Source organism: Megalops cyprinoides, chromosome 9, assembly GCF_013368585.1.
Source record: "Megalops cyprinoides isolate fMegCyp1 chromosome 9, fMegCyp1.pri, whole genome shotgun sequence".
In the NCBI taxonomy this organism is placed as follows: Eukaryota; Metazoa; Chordata; class Actinopteri; order Elopiformes; family Megalopidae; genus Megalops; species Megalops cyprinoides.
Genome location: NC_050591.1, coordinates 32546041 through 32560909, shown reverse-complemented (window position 1 = coordinate 32560909; position 14869 = coordinate 32546041). Strand labels below are relative to the sequence as shown.

General features: G+C 42.6%; 1 protein-coding gene across 1 annotated transcript; it reads left to right on the top strand.

Annotated features, from left to right (window-relative positions):
• The first annotated feature begins 625 nt into the window (after positions 1–625).
• Positions 626–11262, top strand: ppme1 (protein phosphatase methylesterase 1). Its single transcript, XM_036535904.1, has 14 exons — positions 626–877; positions 1965–2058; positions 2670–2762; positions 3507–3564; positions 3933–3984; positions 4485–4639; positions 4894–4984; positions 5489–5554; positions 5650–5776; positions 5922–6051; positions 8668–8712; positions 9246–9310; positions 9975–10042; positions 10602–11262. Exons 1-14 carry the CDS (start codon positions 792–794, stop codon positions 10618–10620), a joined length of 1149 nt encoding a protein of 382 aa, XP_036391797.1. The 5' UTR covers positions 626–791; the 3' UTR covers positions 10621–11262.
• Positions 11263–14869: the final 3607 nt, after the last annotated feature.

The following is a 14869-nucleotide window of genomic DNA, read 5'->3' as shown; positions in this document are numbered from 1 at the left end:
CCATGTGCATGTCCTGGGCTCATACTCTTATTTGTAATCCATGTTTGGATAATTTGACAGACAAAAACCATAGTCGTTTTTCAAGGTGGAGATGAACTGTCTTGAAAGCGGGGCACCAATTAAGGTCATACCACACTGAATATTAAATTAGCGATTATTACTTGTAGTCTGCACCAGTTATAGCTGCAAATATTTGTTTCTGCGATCTCTCTTCGAAACCAGGTCAAGAGGATCCCTGCTTATTCGATTCAATTAGAGGTCAAAACGTGAGAAAACCCCAACAGGATCTTTCCTTTCTTTTCCTGTTTGCAGCGCATCTATACGACCCAAATCCGTGTGGGAGAAAAGATACAGGCAGCACAACCTATGATGTCAGCGACTACAACTTGCGGCAAGCTGAAGCTTCTGCGAAAGTCACCCCCCTCAAAAATGTGTTCTCCACTCAGTAAAAGCATTACGTCACCTTTTTCAGGTCGTTCCCGTTTAAACAGAACGATGCACAATGCATTCTGGGGACTGTAGTGAAAATCCAATTCGTTCATATCTAATTCACCTTGCATACTTCTGGCGAATAAATACATCACCCAGAATGCTTCACTGCAAAATTACAGCGTTGTGGGATGAGGCTGTCCCTGTATACGGAACATTTTTTGATCTCCGTTGCAAGTCAAACTGCGGAGGGTTGAGACTGAAGAGGCAAATTCGGTTGTATTTAAAAGAGAGGAAACAAGACCCTTAAAACGTGACATAAAACTTTCTACAAAGCCTTCGGCCTGAATTTAGCATAACTAATGGAGAAGCAATTGCATTTAAATTTGTTATCGTCCAGACCTCCAATGCCAGGAGGTTTGCAGTCTGGGTCTAAAATGAGAATGGGGTGAGTGTCACAACCATCTGTACATTGCATTTGCTAGCTGGCAGATTTATAAAACAATGAAACTTAACTAACTAGCTAGTTAGTTAGCCGGTGAACTTGGGCGCCATGATAGTTAACGTCGTGTGGTTAGTTTGTTAGCTAGTTGGCATCCATCAGCATTATGTAGCGCGAGTGACAGTAGCTAACGTGAAATAGCCAGAAATCGAGCTGTATATGATAACTAGCTAGTTAATACGGCTAATGTTAGTTGACGTTACTGTTGGCTGAATCGTGTGTGCCGTGTTCGTTGCATCCCCATGTTTTAGCTAGTTGGTTTAGCTGTCAGTTCCCCTCATAGCTGTTAACCAGCTTTCTTGTAGATAGAATGATACAGTTCAGATTCGAAACAGCAAACTAGCTACACAATCATTGTGTCAAAACTACTGTTCGCTGGCTATAGCAAGATCGCTAGTTAGTTATTTATCTAATTGTAGCAGAATAGCTTACAGTGCATAGCTTCTAAACTCAATAACCTGTGAAGCTGATCACCGGTTAATTGGCCTAACTAAAGCGACAGTTCTCTCTACGACTGTTCACACGTTAAGTTGTCTCGCTTCCACCATTACTGCCTTAGGTCATTATTTATCTCACCAATCAGCGATCTTTGATTGAAGCCAGATGGTGTCTCTTTTCGCATCATCAGAACTGCAGTGACACACGTCGTGTTGTTGATGCTGGGGGAAAACTATCAGGCATTTTTTCCTGTTCCTAGAATGAATAGTTATGATGCAGCCCCCCACCCCCCAACATACACGCGCGCGCGCGCGCACACACACACACACACACAAATCTGTGTAGTAACGTTTATAGCTTTGATTTTATTTACACATTTCCATGATTGCATGAGCACTGAATTCAGCATGTTTCTCCTGGTTGCATTTTTGTAACTGAAATGTATAAACCAAGTTAGCCTTCGCTCTGTGGGTGTAGATGTAACATTTCATTAAGCAAACAAACAACTGACCCCAGTGCAGAGCCTAGAAACCCCAAGTATTGTCCACTTTGGGATGACTTCTCCACCATATCATGTTGTCCACCTGTTTTGCAGACCTGGAAGAAAACGAGACTTCTCACCTGTGCCATGGAGCCAGTACTTTGAAACAATGGAAGACATTGAAGTTAAAAATGACAACGGCAAAGACATATCCTTTCTCTTTACAAACAAGTCGCTGTTTGTATTTTCTAGCTGCACGCCATTAATGCAGCGAGCTGGATAGTATCTGACCTGCTGCTTATCACTCATCACAAAATGGAGAGCCAAGCACCTAGGGTGTTGCTTGTTTCTAAATTAAACAAATCCTGCCGCAGCACCACCATGACAATGACCTCCACATTTGTGCTGTCAGCTTGGAATTTGTCGTATCTTTACAAAGGCATCAAAGTGGAGCATTACATTGTTTTAATTTCAAAAAATTCAACCAAATTTGAATGCTGGCGTTCTGTCCAGGAGTTGTACAGTTCCATATTCCATTGAATTTGGACCCAGTAATTGGTTAAGTGCTTTTCAGAGAGCATTTAATGAAATCCAAGACTATAGGCCTTCATTAGCTTGATTAGCATGCCACCGGAATAAACAAGTATAGTCTAGCCTGATCTGAGATAGAATTGTTGTCATCACTTAAATGGGACTTCAAGGTACAAAGCCACTAAGTGTGCGATACAGCCTACGAGAATTTTTTTTTTTTTTTTTTGCTGGTTGCCCATAGGTTTAGTGGTTACTTCTACTGCATTTTCAACCTTGACTTTTTCACACACTTTTAGAATCTACAGCAGCGGATCCTATGGGCCTGTTCTTCTCCTCTTACACGGAGGCGGTCACTCTGCTCTCTCCTGGGCAGTTTTCACTGTAAGTCACACCATTTCCTGTATTCTGTCAGGGGTTTAAGGAGCAAAAAAAGCAGTGTCATCTGATTACAGCCTTTCCAGGTTTTCAAATAATAAAACTACGATTGCCTTTCTGTGAGCAGTGCTTCGGGCTAGTGGCTCATTTTCATCTTAGCAACAGTAACCTGTCTGTCTGGAGTAAGGAACATTTATGTTATGATGCCAAGTCTCTTTGTAAAATATGAAAGACTGCTGTTTCAGGGTGCACACAGGTGTAAGGCAGCTTGAAAAGACTTGGGAACTACTCTGCTGTTAGAAGCAGAGGGAGTCTATTTCTGGACAGACAGCGTGGGCCCGCTGGAAAATGTGTTGGTGTAAGCAATGCGCTTGTAGCTGTGCCTCTCTCAGCCAGCCTACTCTGTGTGAACATTCAGCAGAGCAAAACACTCTTCAAATCACAGGCCCCTTTCTTTGCGTCATCTCCGCTGTTAAATATGATGTGGCAATGCTGGGGACTGCTCATTAATAAATTAAACATTGTAAGACTGGATGCACCTTTATGTTTCATTTCTATTCCTTTGAATATATGATCCAGTCAGGAAATGTCTCACTGTTGTCCATGAGGTCAAAGGCCACACTGAGAAGGTAACATTGTGAGCCAGAGTAGAGGGTGCAGAACAGAGGAGGCCATGTCTTCATAGAGCCAAAGTTGAATGTGGTGGTGTCCTGCATTGTATGTTTCCTAATTTGTGTTGTGTCTCACCAGGCAGTGATATGCACCCGGATCAACTGCAGGGTGGTGGCGGTGGACCTCAGGGGACACGGTGAGAGATGCCCACTCCTCTGCACGGATTCGCTCTTGCGTTTGAAGTTGGCAGAGATGATGCCATTCTTTGTGATCGGATCACATGGAGCCAGGCTCAAATTTCCCAGATATGGGGCGAGAGAGTTAATATTGTCAATCATCATTTGAACTTTTCTCTCATCTAATATTATCTTTGGAATATTCATAGTTATGCTTATGGCATATGCCTAGGATTTAAGGGCAGATAAGATCATAGTATCTTACATGATGGAATCTGCCACTACTAATTGTTAGCTGAAGTTAATGTCCCAGTGGCTGTAAACATGACACGTTGGCAAGAGGTTTTAAGTCATTTACAGAACCTCTGTGATTCTCGCTGTATTCCAGGTGACACGAAAGTTAAAAATTGTGAAGACCTTTCTGCTGAAACGATGGCCAAGTGAGTAAATGAGCAGAGTTCCTTTGTAGTTGGAAGATGTTTACAACTCTTTTCGCAGGAAAAAATCAGAAAAGGGCAAAGTAAACAAGTGCACAGTACTTTGCACCTTTAATTTCGAAAGCACTGGCATCAGCAGTTATAGTTGACATTGTGGTTTTGGCAGTGAGATTGTCCTGATGGTGACATGGGACTTTCAGACACACCATGTTAGCCAGGGAGCTGCCAAAAGAGCCATCTGCTAGCGGAGTATCATGGTGGGATAATGTTCCTGTTCTTGATTCGCTTAAAAACGGATTCATTGCAACCAAAAATAGCCTTGTTTACACCCAACACCCAGAGGGAAGAGGGCAACAATGCAGTCAAGCAAAGCCTTAACAACTGTTGCCTAGTCTTTTTTTTCCCTCTCTCAATGGATCAGAATTTTGCTTCTTTATTTGTTGAGAATCTGATTGAAAATTCCTTGTTGTTCTAATGGCATTGGTGTCAATTGTCTCTTCTAGGGATGTCGGGAAGGTGGTTGAAGCTCTGTACGGTGAAAATGCCCCACCGATCGTGATGATTGGTCATAGCATGGGTGGGGCAATAGCAGTTCACACAGCAGCAGCCAATCATGTGCCATCTTTGCTGGGCCTCTGTGTAATAGACGTGGTGGAAGGTAAATTCTATTTCTGCTCTGCAAGTTGAGATGTTTGCAAGGTTTATGTAAAGAAGATTTAAAGATGCACCAAACTTGCTTTGTCATCTGCAGTGTTTGTGCTTGGGTTTTGGAATTTAAAGCACTGTTTTAAAATTCCAATACTCCCATTTGTCATGATATAAAATGGAAACAATACACTCAGTATTCAGTCCTCCTGAAGATGAAGTGATAGAGTCATAGCTGATGAATGCGGTTTTCAATTTCTTTTACAGGTACAGCCATGGATGCCTTGAACAGCATGCAGAATTTTTTGCGGAGTCGGCCAAAAACCTTCAAATCAGTGGAGAACGCTATAGAGTGGAGGTAAGATTTGCGAGCTGTCAGGTTTTCATCAGTTCTTCAGAAGGGAGTGGTAGCCTTATTATGGAATAGCTTGCTGTTTATATCATAATGCCTTTACATCTAGATCAGTGATGCGCCTTGAATATAACAGCTTTCAGGGCTTATTTTAGGCTTCATTTTTACATTACATTATTGGCATTCAGCAGATGCTCTCATCCAGAGTGACTTACATATATTACAATTTTTTACATGTTACCCATTTATACAGCTGGATAGTTACTGACGCAATTCTGGGTTAAGTACCTTGCCCAAGGGTACAGCAGCAGTGCCCCCGAGGGGAATCGGACAGGCAACCTTTAGGTTACGAGCAATGCATCTCACCACTCTGCTACACTGCTGCCCAATGTTGTTTACTAACAACAGGATAGAAAGTCGCACCATAAAATAGGGCTTTATGACAACTGTTTAAGGTAGAGAGCCTGTTCTCACATAATTCATTTTTTTGGTTTGTTGTTTCTCTGGTAGCGTGAAGAGTGGACAGATCCGAAACATTGAGTCCGCTCGTGTCTCCATGGTTGGCCAAGTGAAAAAGTAAGTCCCTGAGCCTGGGAGGAACCAGTGCCAATCGGCCGGTGGTTGGATTTGGTAACAACTGCTTCATTTGAGGTCCTGACCCTTCTGTATAGGTGTGAGGAACCCATGAGCAGTCCTGGAGTATCAAAGTGCATTGGGGAAGGGATCATTGAGGAGGAGGAGGAAGAGGAGGAGGAGGGAGAATCCAACCACAAAAGGAAGAAGGAGGATGACACAGAGGTAATAACTGCCATATATATTACCAGAGAAATGGCAGCTAGAGGAGGGTTGAAGTCTGAATTCCCAGCCCCGTGTTTTTTCCATAGGCCTTTCTCTTCATGTGATGCTCATGCAGGGTGATACTGACAACTCTTTCCCTTGTCAGGTTAAAAAGGAGAGCCTGTTCACCTGGCGGATCGAGCTGGCTAAGACGGAGAAATACTGGGATGGCTGGTTCCGGGGCCTCTCCGCCCTCTTCCTCAGCTGTCCCGTCCCCAAGCTGCTCTTGCTGGCAGGTGAGGTCAGGTGCAGAACCTGGGTGCAGAAGCAATACAGTTTTCTCAGTCTCTGCTGCAAACACACTGTGGTCCCAGATACTGCGGGGGGGGGTTACTAACTGTCTAAAGCAGCTGTTCCCAAACTGTGGGTTGACACGCACTGGAGGGATAAGTACTCAAAAGGATGTGGATTGTGAGAGAAATGCAACAAAAAACACCTACTTTATTTTTTGCTCTCTGCAGACAGGCACATTGTTCAAAGCAAATACTGTCTGTACACTGTAGTGCATGTACGCTGCTTTGGCTAGTGTACATGCACTTATTGACACACATTCCTAAAACTGTTTATATTTGAACATATATTGTGCAAACCCTTGATGTGAAGTAGGGGCACAAAAACACATTCTATCATTAAATGGGTCAGGGGCTTGTAAAGTTTGAGAAACCCTGGTCTAAAACACCCCTGACCCTGTTGAGGGTAAGTGTAAATAATTTGAACTCCATTTTTGACAAATTGCATCACCCTACGGGTCCCCTGCTTGGAGAATCTCTCGTTTACTAGCACCATGCGTAAAAAAGCACAGGACCTATATTTAGCGTTCTCACCACTCCTGGCTTGTAGCACACACCCACAAGCTTCTTTGCACTATTGTGGTGTTAACTAAGGCCGCCATCATAGGTGTTGTGCATCAGCATTGTTTACGTCTACATTGTATATATAGTTAATTTTCAAAGCTGATCTCTTTCTCAATAATGAGAGAATTGCCACCATGCAATTTGCAACTTGCTGCAACTTGTACACCCAACTTTGTTCCAAGAGTTTCAAGAGTCCTCAGCCAGCTCCGCCTAGGCTACCAGCAACAACAAAGCAACGAATGCTGCAAATTAATTATTACTGAAATATTAAATAATCAGTAGGAAATAAATGGACCTATGTGATAACACACAGTTAACATTTTATTCTCCTTTAATTTAAATAGGTTAGCCTACTTCATAGACGTCACGTGAACTGTGCCGAACATTCCACCCATTAGCCTATAATTTAAGTATTACAAGCGAAAAAAGAAATCTGATCACATTGTGGACAAGGGAGCATTTGGAATGCCTGATAATACCAGGCATAAATGACTGTCCAATCATGGCTGACCAGATGCAGATAATATCAGGTGTAAACGTGCTCAGAAATGAAACCAGCTCAACAGCGACACCAGCTGAACGGATCATACAGCCAAAAGAGATGCATCAGAGTTCGTCTTCTGTGCCCCAGACAACACAAACACCTGCTGTCTTGCCAGGAAAACTGCTTACTAATGTGATAGTCATTGGGGGAAATGGTTGATGCCAGCTTTGTACATGACACATTAACAACACTTTTAAAAATAGGCCTTAAACAGGAAATGTAAAGAAACTAATGCAAAATTATAATATATTGCATTACATTGCATGGATTTAGCAGACACTCTTATCCAGAGCGACTTCCAGCACAACAGAACATAAGTGTATCCAGTCAAGTTAAATGAGCAACATTTAACTTGCTCATAATAGCAACCAAGTCCCAGAGGAGCACATGAAGCGTTTGGGTTTCAAGTATGTCATTTATCAAAACCTCTTGACCTCCGGTGTCTGACATTAAAGTCAGTATAATGTGTAATAATTTATATGTTTCCATTTTCTCTGCTCCTTTTGAATGTATTTGGCAAGCAGAGTTACATTTTTACATGTATAATTTCCTGCATGTGTAAAATTTACCATTTGCTTTCCCAAACTAAATTTGTACTTGCCCAGATATGGCATGTAGCGTGTAATATATAAAATTACTGTTGCCATAAGTTTGCGATTTACTCTCCCCAGGTTCCAAAGGACCTGGCCTGGGTTGTGCTGGCTTTCTATGTACAAACTCAAACTCTCCTTAAAAAATGAATGTTGTTGAATTATTTTCTTTAAAAAGCGGCTAAACGCTTGTCACTGCACTCACCCCATCCTCTCCCAGTTCATGAGAGGTGACCGAGAGGATGTCTGGTTCAAAACTGGAGACTCATGTCAGGGTACGCATTGAACTGGCATGACTGCATTACGCGGCTTCAATGGGTACAAGAAATAGAACCATTGTAGAAATGCCACCTTTTCCGCAAGAAAATGTAAGGTTAGCTATTTTTGGCTCAAAACATTGATTAAAACAGACTTCCCATCACGTCCAAAGCCAGAATCAATAATTTCCTTATAGAATGCTCAGCGGTATTACTGGTGCTCAGCCAGCAGGTATCCTGGCAGTCCTGTCCAGTCCTGGCAGGAATAGTGCATGGATCTTACCTCACAGGACCTTATATTTTCCTCAGGACAAGTTAAGGAAAATGCGTCTTTTGGATTAGGATTCTGACCAGATGATTTCATGGTGCATAATTAAGACTTAATAACGCAGTTGTTGGAAAAGGGGAAGTGAAACATAAATCAGGAACCATTAATGCTGGACATATGGTTAAAATGGTTCCTCAAGCCATTGAACATACTGTGCCAGAAAATCATATTCACAGCAGCCCACAACTCCTGCTGACTTCTTAAGATGCTGGCCTGGTGTATTTTTGGCCCTTCAGAAGCATGCTGGAGTGATGCTCTAAATCTCCCCCTTGGTTGTAGGTGTCGACAGATTGGATAAAGAACTCACAATTGGACAGATGCAAGGTAAGGAAAACATCAAGGATTGCTTTTTTTATTTTAGTTCCTTGTTTCTTTGATCAACACTGTTAAACAGACAGGTTTTGCAGGTTTTTTGGAGGTGTTTATATGAAGGCTATTGAATGTCATAGGAAAGAAATGGAAGATTTACACCATTGCTGCCTCTGCTAGTACACCTTATCAGTGCTAGGCCAGCATGGTCTTCTTTCCTGTTGGTTGCTGTATTGCTTTGACTGAATGGTTAAAAATGGCTACAAATGACCATCCTATCCATTCTTAAGATATGGGATCAATGTGGAAATCAAACTGATTAACCCTTCCCATATGTACCATCCACCATCACAATCACCTGCTGGAGTTAAGGACTGTTTCTGTTATGCGTGACAAGGTCTTATCTAAGTCAGCAAAACTGACGGATGTATTATTAGTGGGCTGCAGAGCTCCCATTAATAATATGAACCTAGTGTTCATGTATAGTCATAACTCTTTTTAATAACATGAACACAGATATGCTGTTCACTGTATGTGTTGCGTTCCAGGGAAATTCCAGATGCAGGTGTTACCTCAGTGTGGCCACGCCGTGCATGAGGACGCTCCTGAGAAAGTAAGTGAAACATGGCGTCCATCAGGGTGCAGAAGCAGCCAGATCACCCTGGCGTAACAACAGCGCTGCATGACATTGTTTTCTCTGGTCAGGTGATGGCGCCATGCTCCTTTGCTTTGTTTTACTCATTCGTTTTTAGCACTGACAAGCCAGGTAGCCGCGTAGCTTGCTTTGCCTTCACTTTACTTGCAAGTGGGCCAGCATCAGCATCGCTAGCAGGTTAGGTCAATAAAAATCAAGGAAAACCAACTGCAATCTAATCTGAAGTGATCAAGCCCTGGTTGACATTGGAAAAGGGTTATATGAGCTTCTCTGTCTTGTTTAGGTCTCAAAAGCTGTAGAGGATGATTTTCATGTTCATGATATTTTTACATACCCACTTTAAATAGTGTTTAATTTATTTATTGATTGATTTTTTTGTGACAAAGAAGCTGAAGGTATTTTGTTCACCAAAATGAGCTTAAGTATGAATGAAGCTTGTAGTGAACAACAGCATGCCAAACATCCCATTGTTAAACCTCTGTTGAGTTTCACTTCTGTTTATTCAGAGTCGTAGTGGATTTACTTATCAGAAGGGGTGCAACAAGTGCCTTATTATTTCACAGATTTTATTACGATACTGGTCGCTGTCTGAGCTCAGTGCCCTCTCCTCCTTTCTCTACAGGTAGCAGAGGCTCTCGCCACCTTCATGGTCCGTCACAAGTTCACAGAAGCGAAAGAGAACTTCCAGTGGTAAGATGCACAGTTCTCTCATCTCATTCACACATATCCCCCCACATTCATTCAAACATATCCAGGGTTGGATGAAAGTAAAACGCTGGCCACTAAATTTTATACCCAGCATTCATTTCTTTGTTCCTCGTATTGAGGGAAACAGCACTCTCAGGTGTGCGCCGTTACACAGAGCATGCTGGGACAGATTTTTGCGGTGCAGTGCACACTGGGAATGTGTAGTTCAGCAAGGTGCAGAGTGAGCACACTTACAGCTAATCAGTCAGTCTGCACAGAGCTACGGCATGCCAAAATCGAGGCACAGTGAAAGGAAAAGTGATGTCATACATGGGTCAGGTCACGAGGAAAGGCCATTTAAATGACACCTTTGAAGTTTGAATGGGCTACTTCAGCACAATAGTGTAGAAAAGTCATATTTTGAGTGAAATTAGAAATGTTTGAGTGCCACTCCCTCATGAATCCCACGGCTGATAGTGTGTAAGACTGCTGAATCCTCGTGCCATGCAGTGACTGTTGTTTGCTGACGTCTCTCCTCTTTGTTTGCGTGTGTTTATTGCAGTGTGTTTCCAGCTTGCTAATTGGCCCTGGGCTCTCTCCGTAAATAAACCAGTACCAGACGCCACTGTGACGTCCCCCGATTCGCCTCGTCTCCATCTCGCGGAAAAGCCCAGACCCAGGAACGGCTGTCATCTCGCGCCCCCCTCGCTAGACCGACAGACATTGCTGACATTTCAGCTACAAAATATGCTTTGCTCTCAAATTCTTCAACTTAAATTGTTTTTTTCATATTTTGTTATTATTATTATTATGATCATAATTATTATTGCTGTTGTTGTTGTCGTGACAAAACAAGAGACCTTGTGATGCCATCACCTGACTCAAGGTTTTTGCCTTTTTTGAAAGCAGGGACTTTTTTTTTTTTTTTTTTTTTGCTTTTTTCCATTTTTTTCATAGCCTTCCTTTTTACATCTTGTGAAGCCTTGCCTGTTTCCTGTTCAGTTTTGAGTGACAGCAGTGTGGCACGCCCAATGTGTATATCTCATGGTTGGTTTTTAAGAATGGTGATTAAAAAATGAAAATTGCTGTGAACAAATGCGGTCATCCCCTTGTAACCTGCCTCTAAGCCGCTGGTACTTTGAGTGGTCACAGTTAGTTTTTTAATGCAATGAGGCTTTTCCAGGTGCAGCCCTTTCACCAGCAGATGGCAGCACTTTACCGTAGTTTTACATTATGTGGTTATATGGATCCCTTCCTGCAGTACAAACATTTTATAAGGTGAATCTGTTTTTAAAAGCAAAACAGCAAAAAGTACTAAGATTTAGAATTGCAAATTACATGCAGGTTATTAATAGCAAAAAAAAAAAATGAAGAATGAGATCTACTCCCTCACAGTTTTGTGATTGATCACATAGAACATGAATTATACTAGTACTCTCTATAAAACATGGACAGTTGGTGATATTAATTTATTGTTTGGATGTTAGGTTGCTGGTGACGTTGAAAATTCTAAGTTTTGAAAGTTCTGGCCTTGAATTAATAATATATTTGGTATAATTTAGATTAATCTGCAGATGTCACATTAGACTCCCTATTTTGTGGCTTGGATTAGTCTTTTTCAAAATTATTTTGAGAATTTTGATGCGTTAACTTTCTCCCAAATGTCAGAGGAGTTGAAAGTCTGAAGCAGACATAGTGTCCCAGAACTGGCCAGCGTCTTTCGGCTGTTTTCATGTGGTCAAATTAAAGTCTGCTGGTCGCAGGCCGTCTGTGACGTGCTTCGGTTCCAGACGCTAATGAGGAAACGGGGGTGGATACTCCCTCTGCTTAGCAACAAGGCCGTCCGCGCTCGTGTTTGTTGTGGTGATCAGAAGCACCGCACGGCACTCTGGGAAGTCTGGAATTCCTGCAGTGCCGACTGAAGGATTGTGACCTGTCAGCTCTTCATCAGTTCCCATGTCACTCAGCAGTCTGGTGTTAAAAGTTGAAAACCCGGTGTGCAGTTTTACTGTAGTACCTTTTCCAAGTCAGGAAACAGATTTATAACTGACTGGTTACTCGTGTCTCCTTTCCACTGGTTATGCATTAACATATATGCAAAGAGCGATGGAATGGGCTCTTTTTTTGAATCTCTACTAATGGAATAACTTACAGGGAGGTTTGTGATTTGTTATAGAAACTCGCACTTTGAAAAGACACGTCGGCCTCACAGCTTAGTGCTGCTGCTCTCAGTGGCCCAATAACACGGTGAGATTTCTATCTGGGAAATTATTCACTGGATAACAGAAATTTTCCCCTGTAAGAACCACAGGCTCAGTCTGTATTTACCCGGTTACAGATGTCAGTTTCACTTATGACTTCACTGTTGTGCACTCACTGAACTTACATGTTTCCAAGTAATCCTACCACCATTTCCAGAGCCTTGCCTTTCTATGGATCAAAGAATTTGTTCAGATACTGCTAAAGCCTCAACTTTTTTGTTTGTTTTTCTTAAGTACCCACAGTTAAGGCACAATGGTGCCATTGCTAATATTTAATAGCCATAGTTGACTGTCACGCTGGATTTGACTTGAGGATTATGGGATTGATCACTTGTAGCATTAGTAAAAATCCAGTTTGGCAATGTAATAGTGTTAGATGTGTAAATTGTCCAGGATGAAGATGTTGCTGATTTTATTAAAGACTCTAAAATCAAACGATGGCTAAAAGGGTTCAGAGGCAACGTCGTTCCTGCAAGATCTATCAGCATCGTGAACAGCAGTGCCGCTTCCCCAGTTCACACTTTCTCAGGCTGCTCGGAGACGGATAAAAGCGGATCCGCCTGCAATATTACAGACGTTTTACAAAACGTCTCGTATTTTCTTGTATTGTGGTTTTAGGGTGGTTGTCAGAACGCAACTCCTTCTCTTGATGCTAACTCAGCAACCCCGCCATGTATAAATCCCACACTTTTTTCTCTGTGGTCTGCTTTTCGCTCTCATGCACATCTGTAGCAGGACGCCATACTGGACCGCAGCGGAGGAGGAGGGAGGCAAACCCAGACCACTTGGGTCACCTCCAGGAGGCGGGAGCCGGAGCCGGAGTGTGTCCACCACTGCATGGGACGCTGGCGGTGCGGGTGTCTGTGTGCGGGACCTCCAATAGGGTGAGGGGCACAGTGCAGGAGAGAGGAGAGACGCCAGCCTCACTGCAGGGTGACGAGGCCCGTCACACAGCCCACAGGACGCCACATTAGAAACCAGCTTTGGTTGTTCTCTCAGAGTTAATTCAGGTTTTATAAGACATTTTTCAATGTTTCAATGTCTTTTCATTCATCTGAATGCTCTTTGCTTATCATTAATGAAATGCACACAAAATCACAGTTTTAAAATATTCTTTTCTTGCAATTAGTATGCTTCCAAATTACACAACAGTTTCAGTATTACCATGATTCCTCTACCTCAGACAGGACATTTTATACACTATAGGGGCCTCAACCAAAAAAAAAAAAATTAATAAATAAATAAAAATGATTTGCGGCGCAGTTCCTTGCCATGGAAATGAGTGTAGCAGAATTGATTGCTGAGTAACGCAAGCTGTGCTGTTTGGAGATCAGATTTCTGCCTCATGAGTTTCTGTTATTACCAAGGGAAAGTGATGGATCTTCCAGGGACATATAGATTCCTGAAATGAGCTTGTCTCTGAGTGACATGCAGTCTCATTGCAGGTGTTGGCTATGCCCCTTTATTTTACATATTGGGAAAGGTATTTATAGGTATAGTCTACACTGAAAGGGTTAATCTTTTTCCGTACGAAGGAATTTCAAAGCTAGCAGAAAACCTTTCATATTTTGAGGGGGCAAAACTTGTCAGCCCCCCTGGGTAGAAAATGTCAAGCAGGGGCCTCCTATCCAGGATCTTTGAGGGAACAATTGGGGACTACTGTTTAGGAATGCAGCTGGAAGCATGCAACATTCCTGCAGCACTGTGGCCTTGCTGTGTCTGTATTTGCATGAGTGTGTGTGCGTGTGTATAAAATATGTATGTATGTATTAATAAAGCACATGAGCATGTGTGAGTGCTTGCGTGTATATGTGCATGTTTGTGTGCATCTGTGTACATGTGAATATGTGAGTATGTAGATGTGCATGCATAAATAAATGTGTGTGTGTGCACAGAAATAAACTGTACATGAATATGTGGAGGTGTGCATGGATTAGAAGTTTGGATTAGAAGTTTGTGTGTGTATGCATAGCTGAACTTTGTATTAGAACTTTTTGCGTGTGTAATTGTAGCTGAGCATGTATTAGAAGTATGTACGCTCTCTTTCTCATACTCCTCTCCCCACACTCTCCGGCCTTCTTCCAGAAGTGGACGGCCCACAAAATCGCCTTTGCAGAGGAGTCCCTTGGAGCCTCCAGCCCCAACATTTCCAGGGAGTGTTGGGGGGGGGGGGGGGGGGGGAGTCCTTCTCCGGGTGCACGCCATGGGGCGGCTGAGTATCTCTTTCCTCCCAGATGTGCCGTTCCCTTCTGCAGCTTTATTACCCCATATAATATTTCAGTGATAAAAAACCAATTCTTGTTTGTTTTGACAGTCATGCAGACAAGACATGCCGCATTTGTACAGTATGAGGTAAAGCACTGAAGCACACGTTTTCCTCATTATCAGGGCTGCTGAGCATGTCAAGTGGTACTAGAAACAGCGTGATGGGAGGACAGTTTTACCTCATAAATTTCCTGCCTGTGACAAGGCAATGAGAAGTGGGTTCCCTGCGCCCTACCCAGAAGTGAGCAAAATAACCGGAATCTGTCCCGAGGAACAGAGTGGTGACTGCAGTGGAATTTGAGAA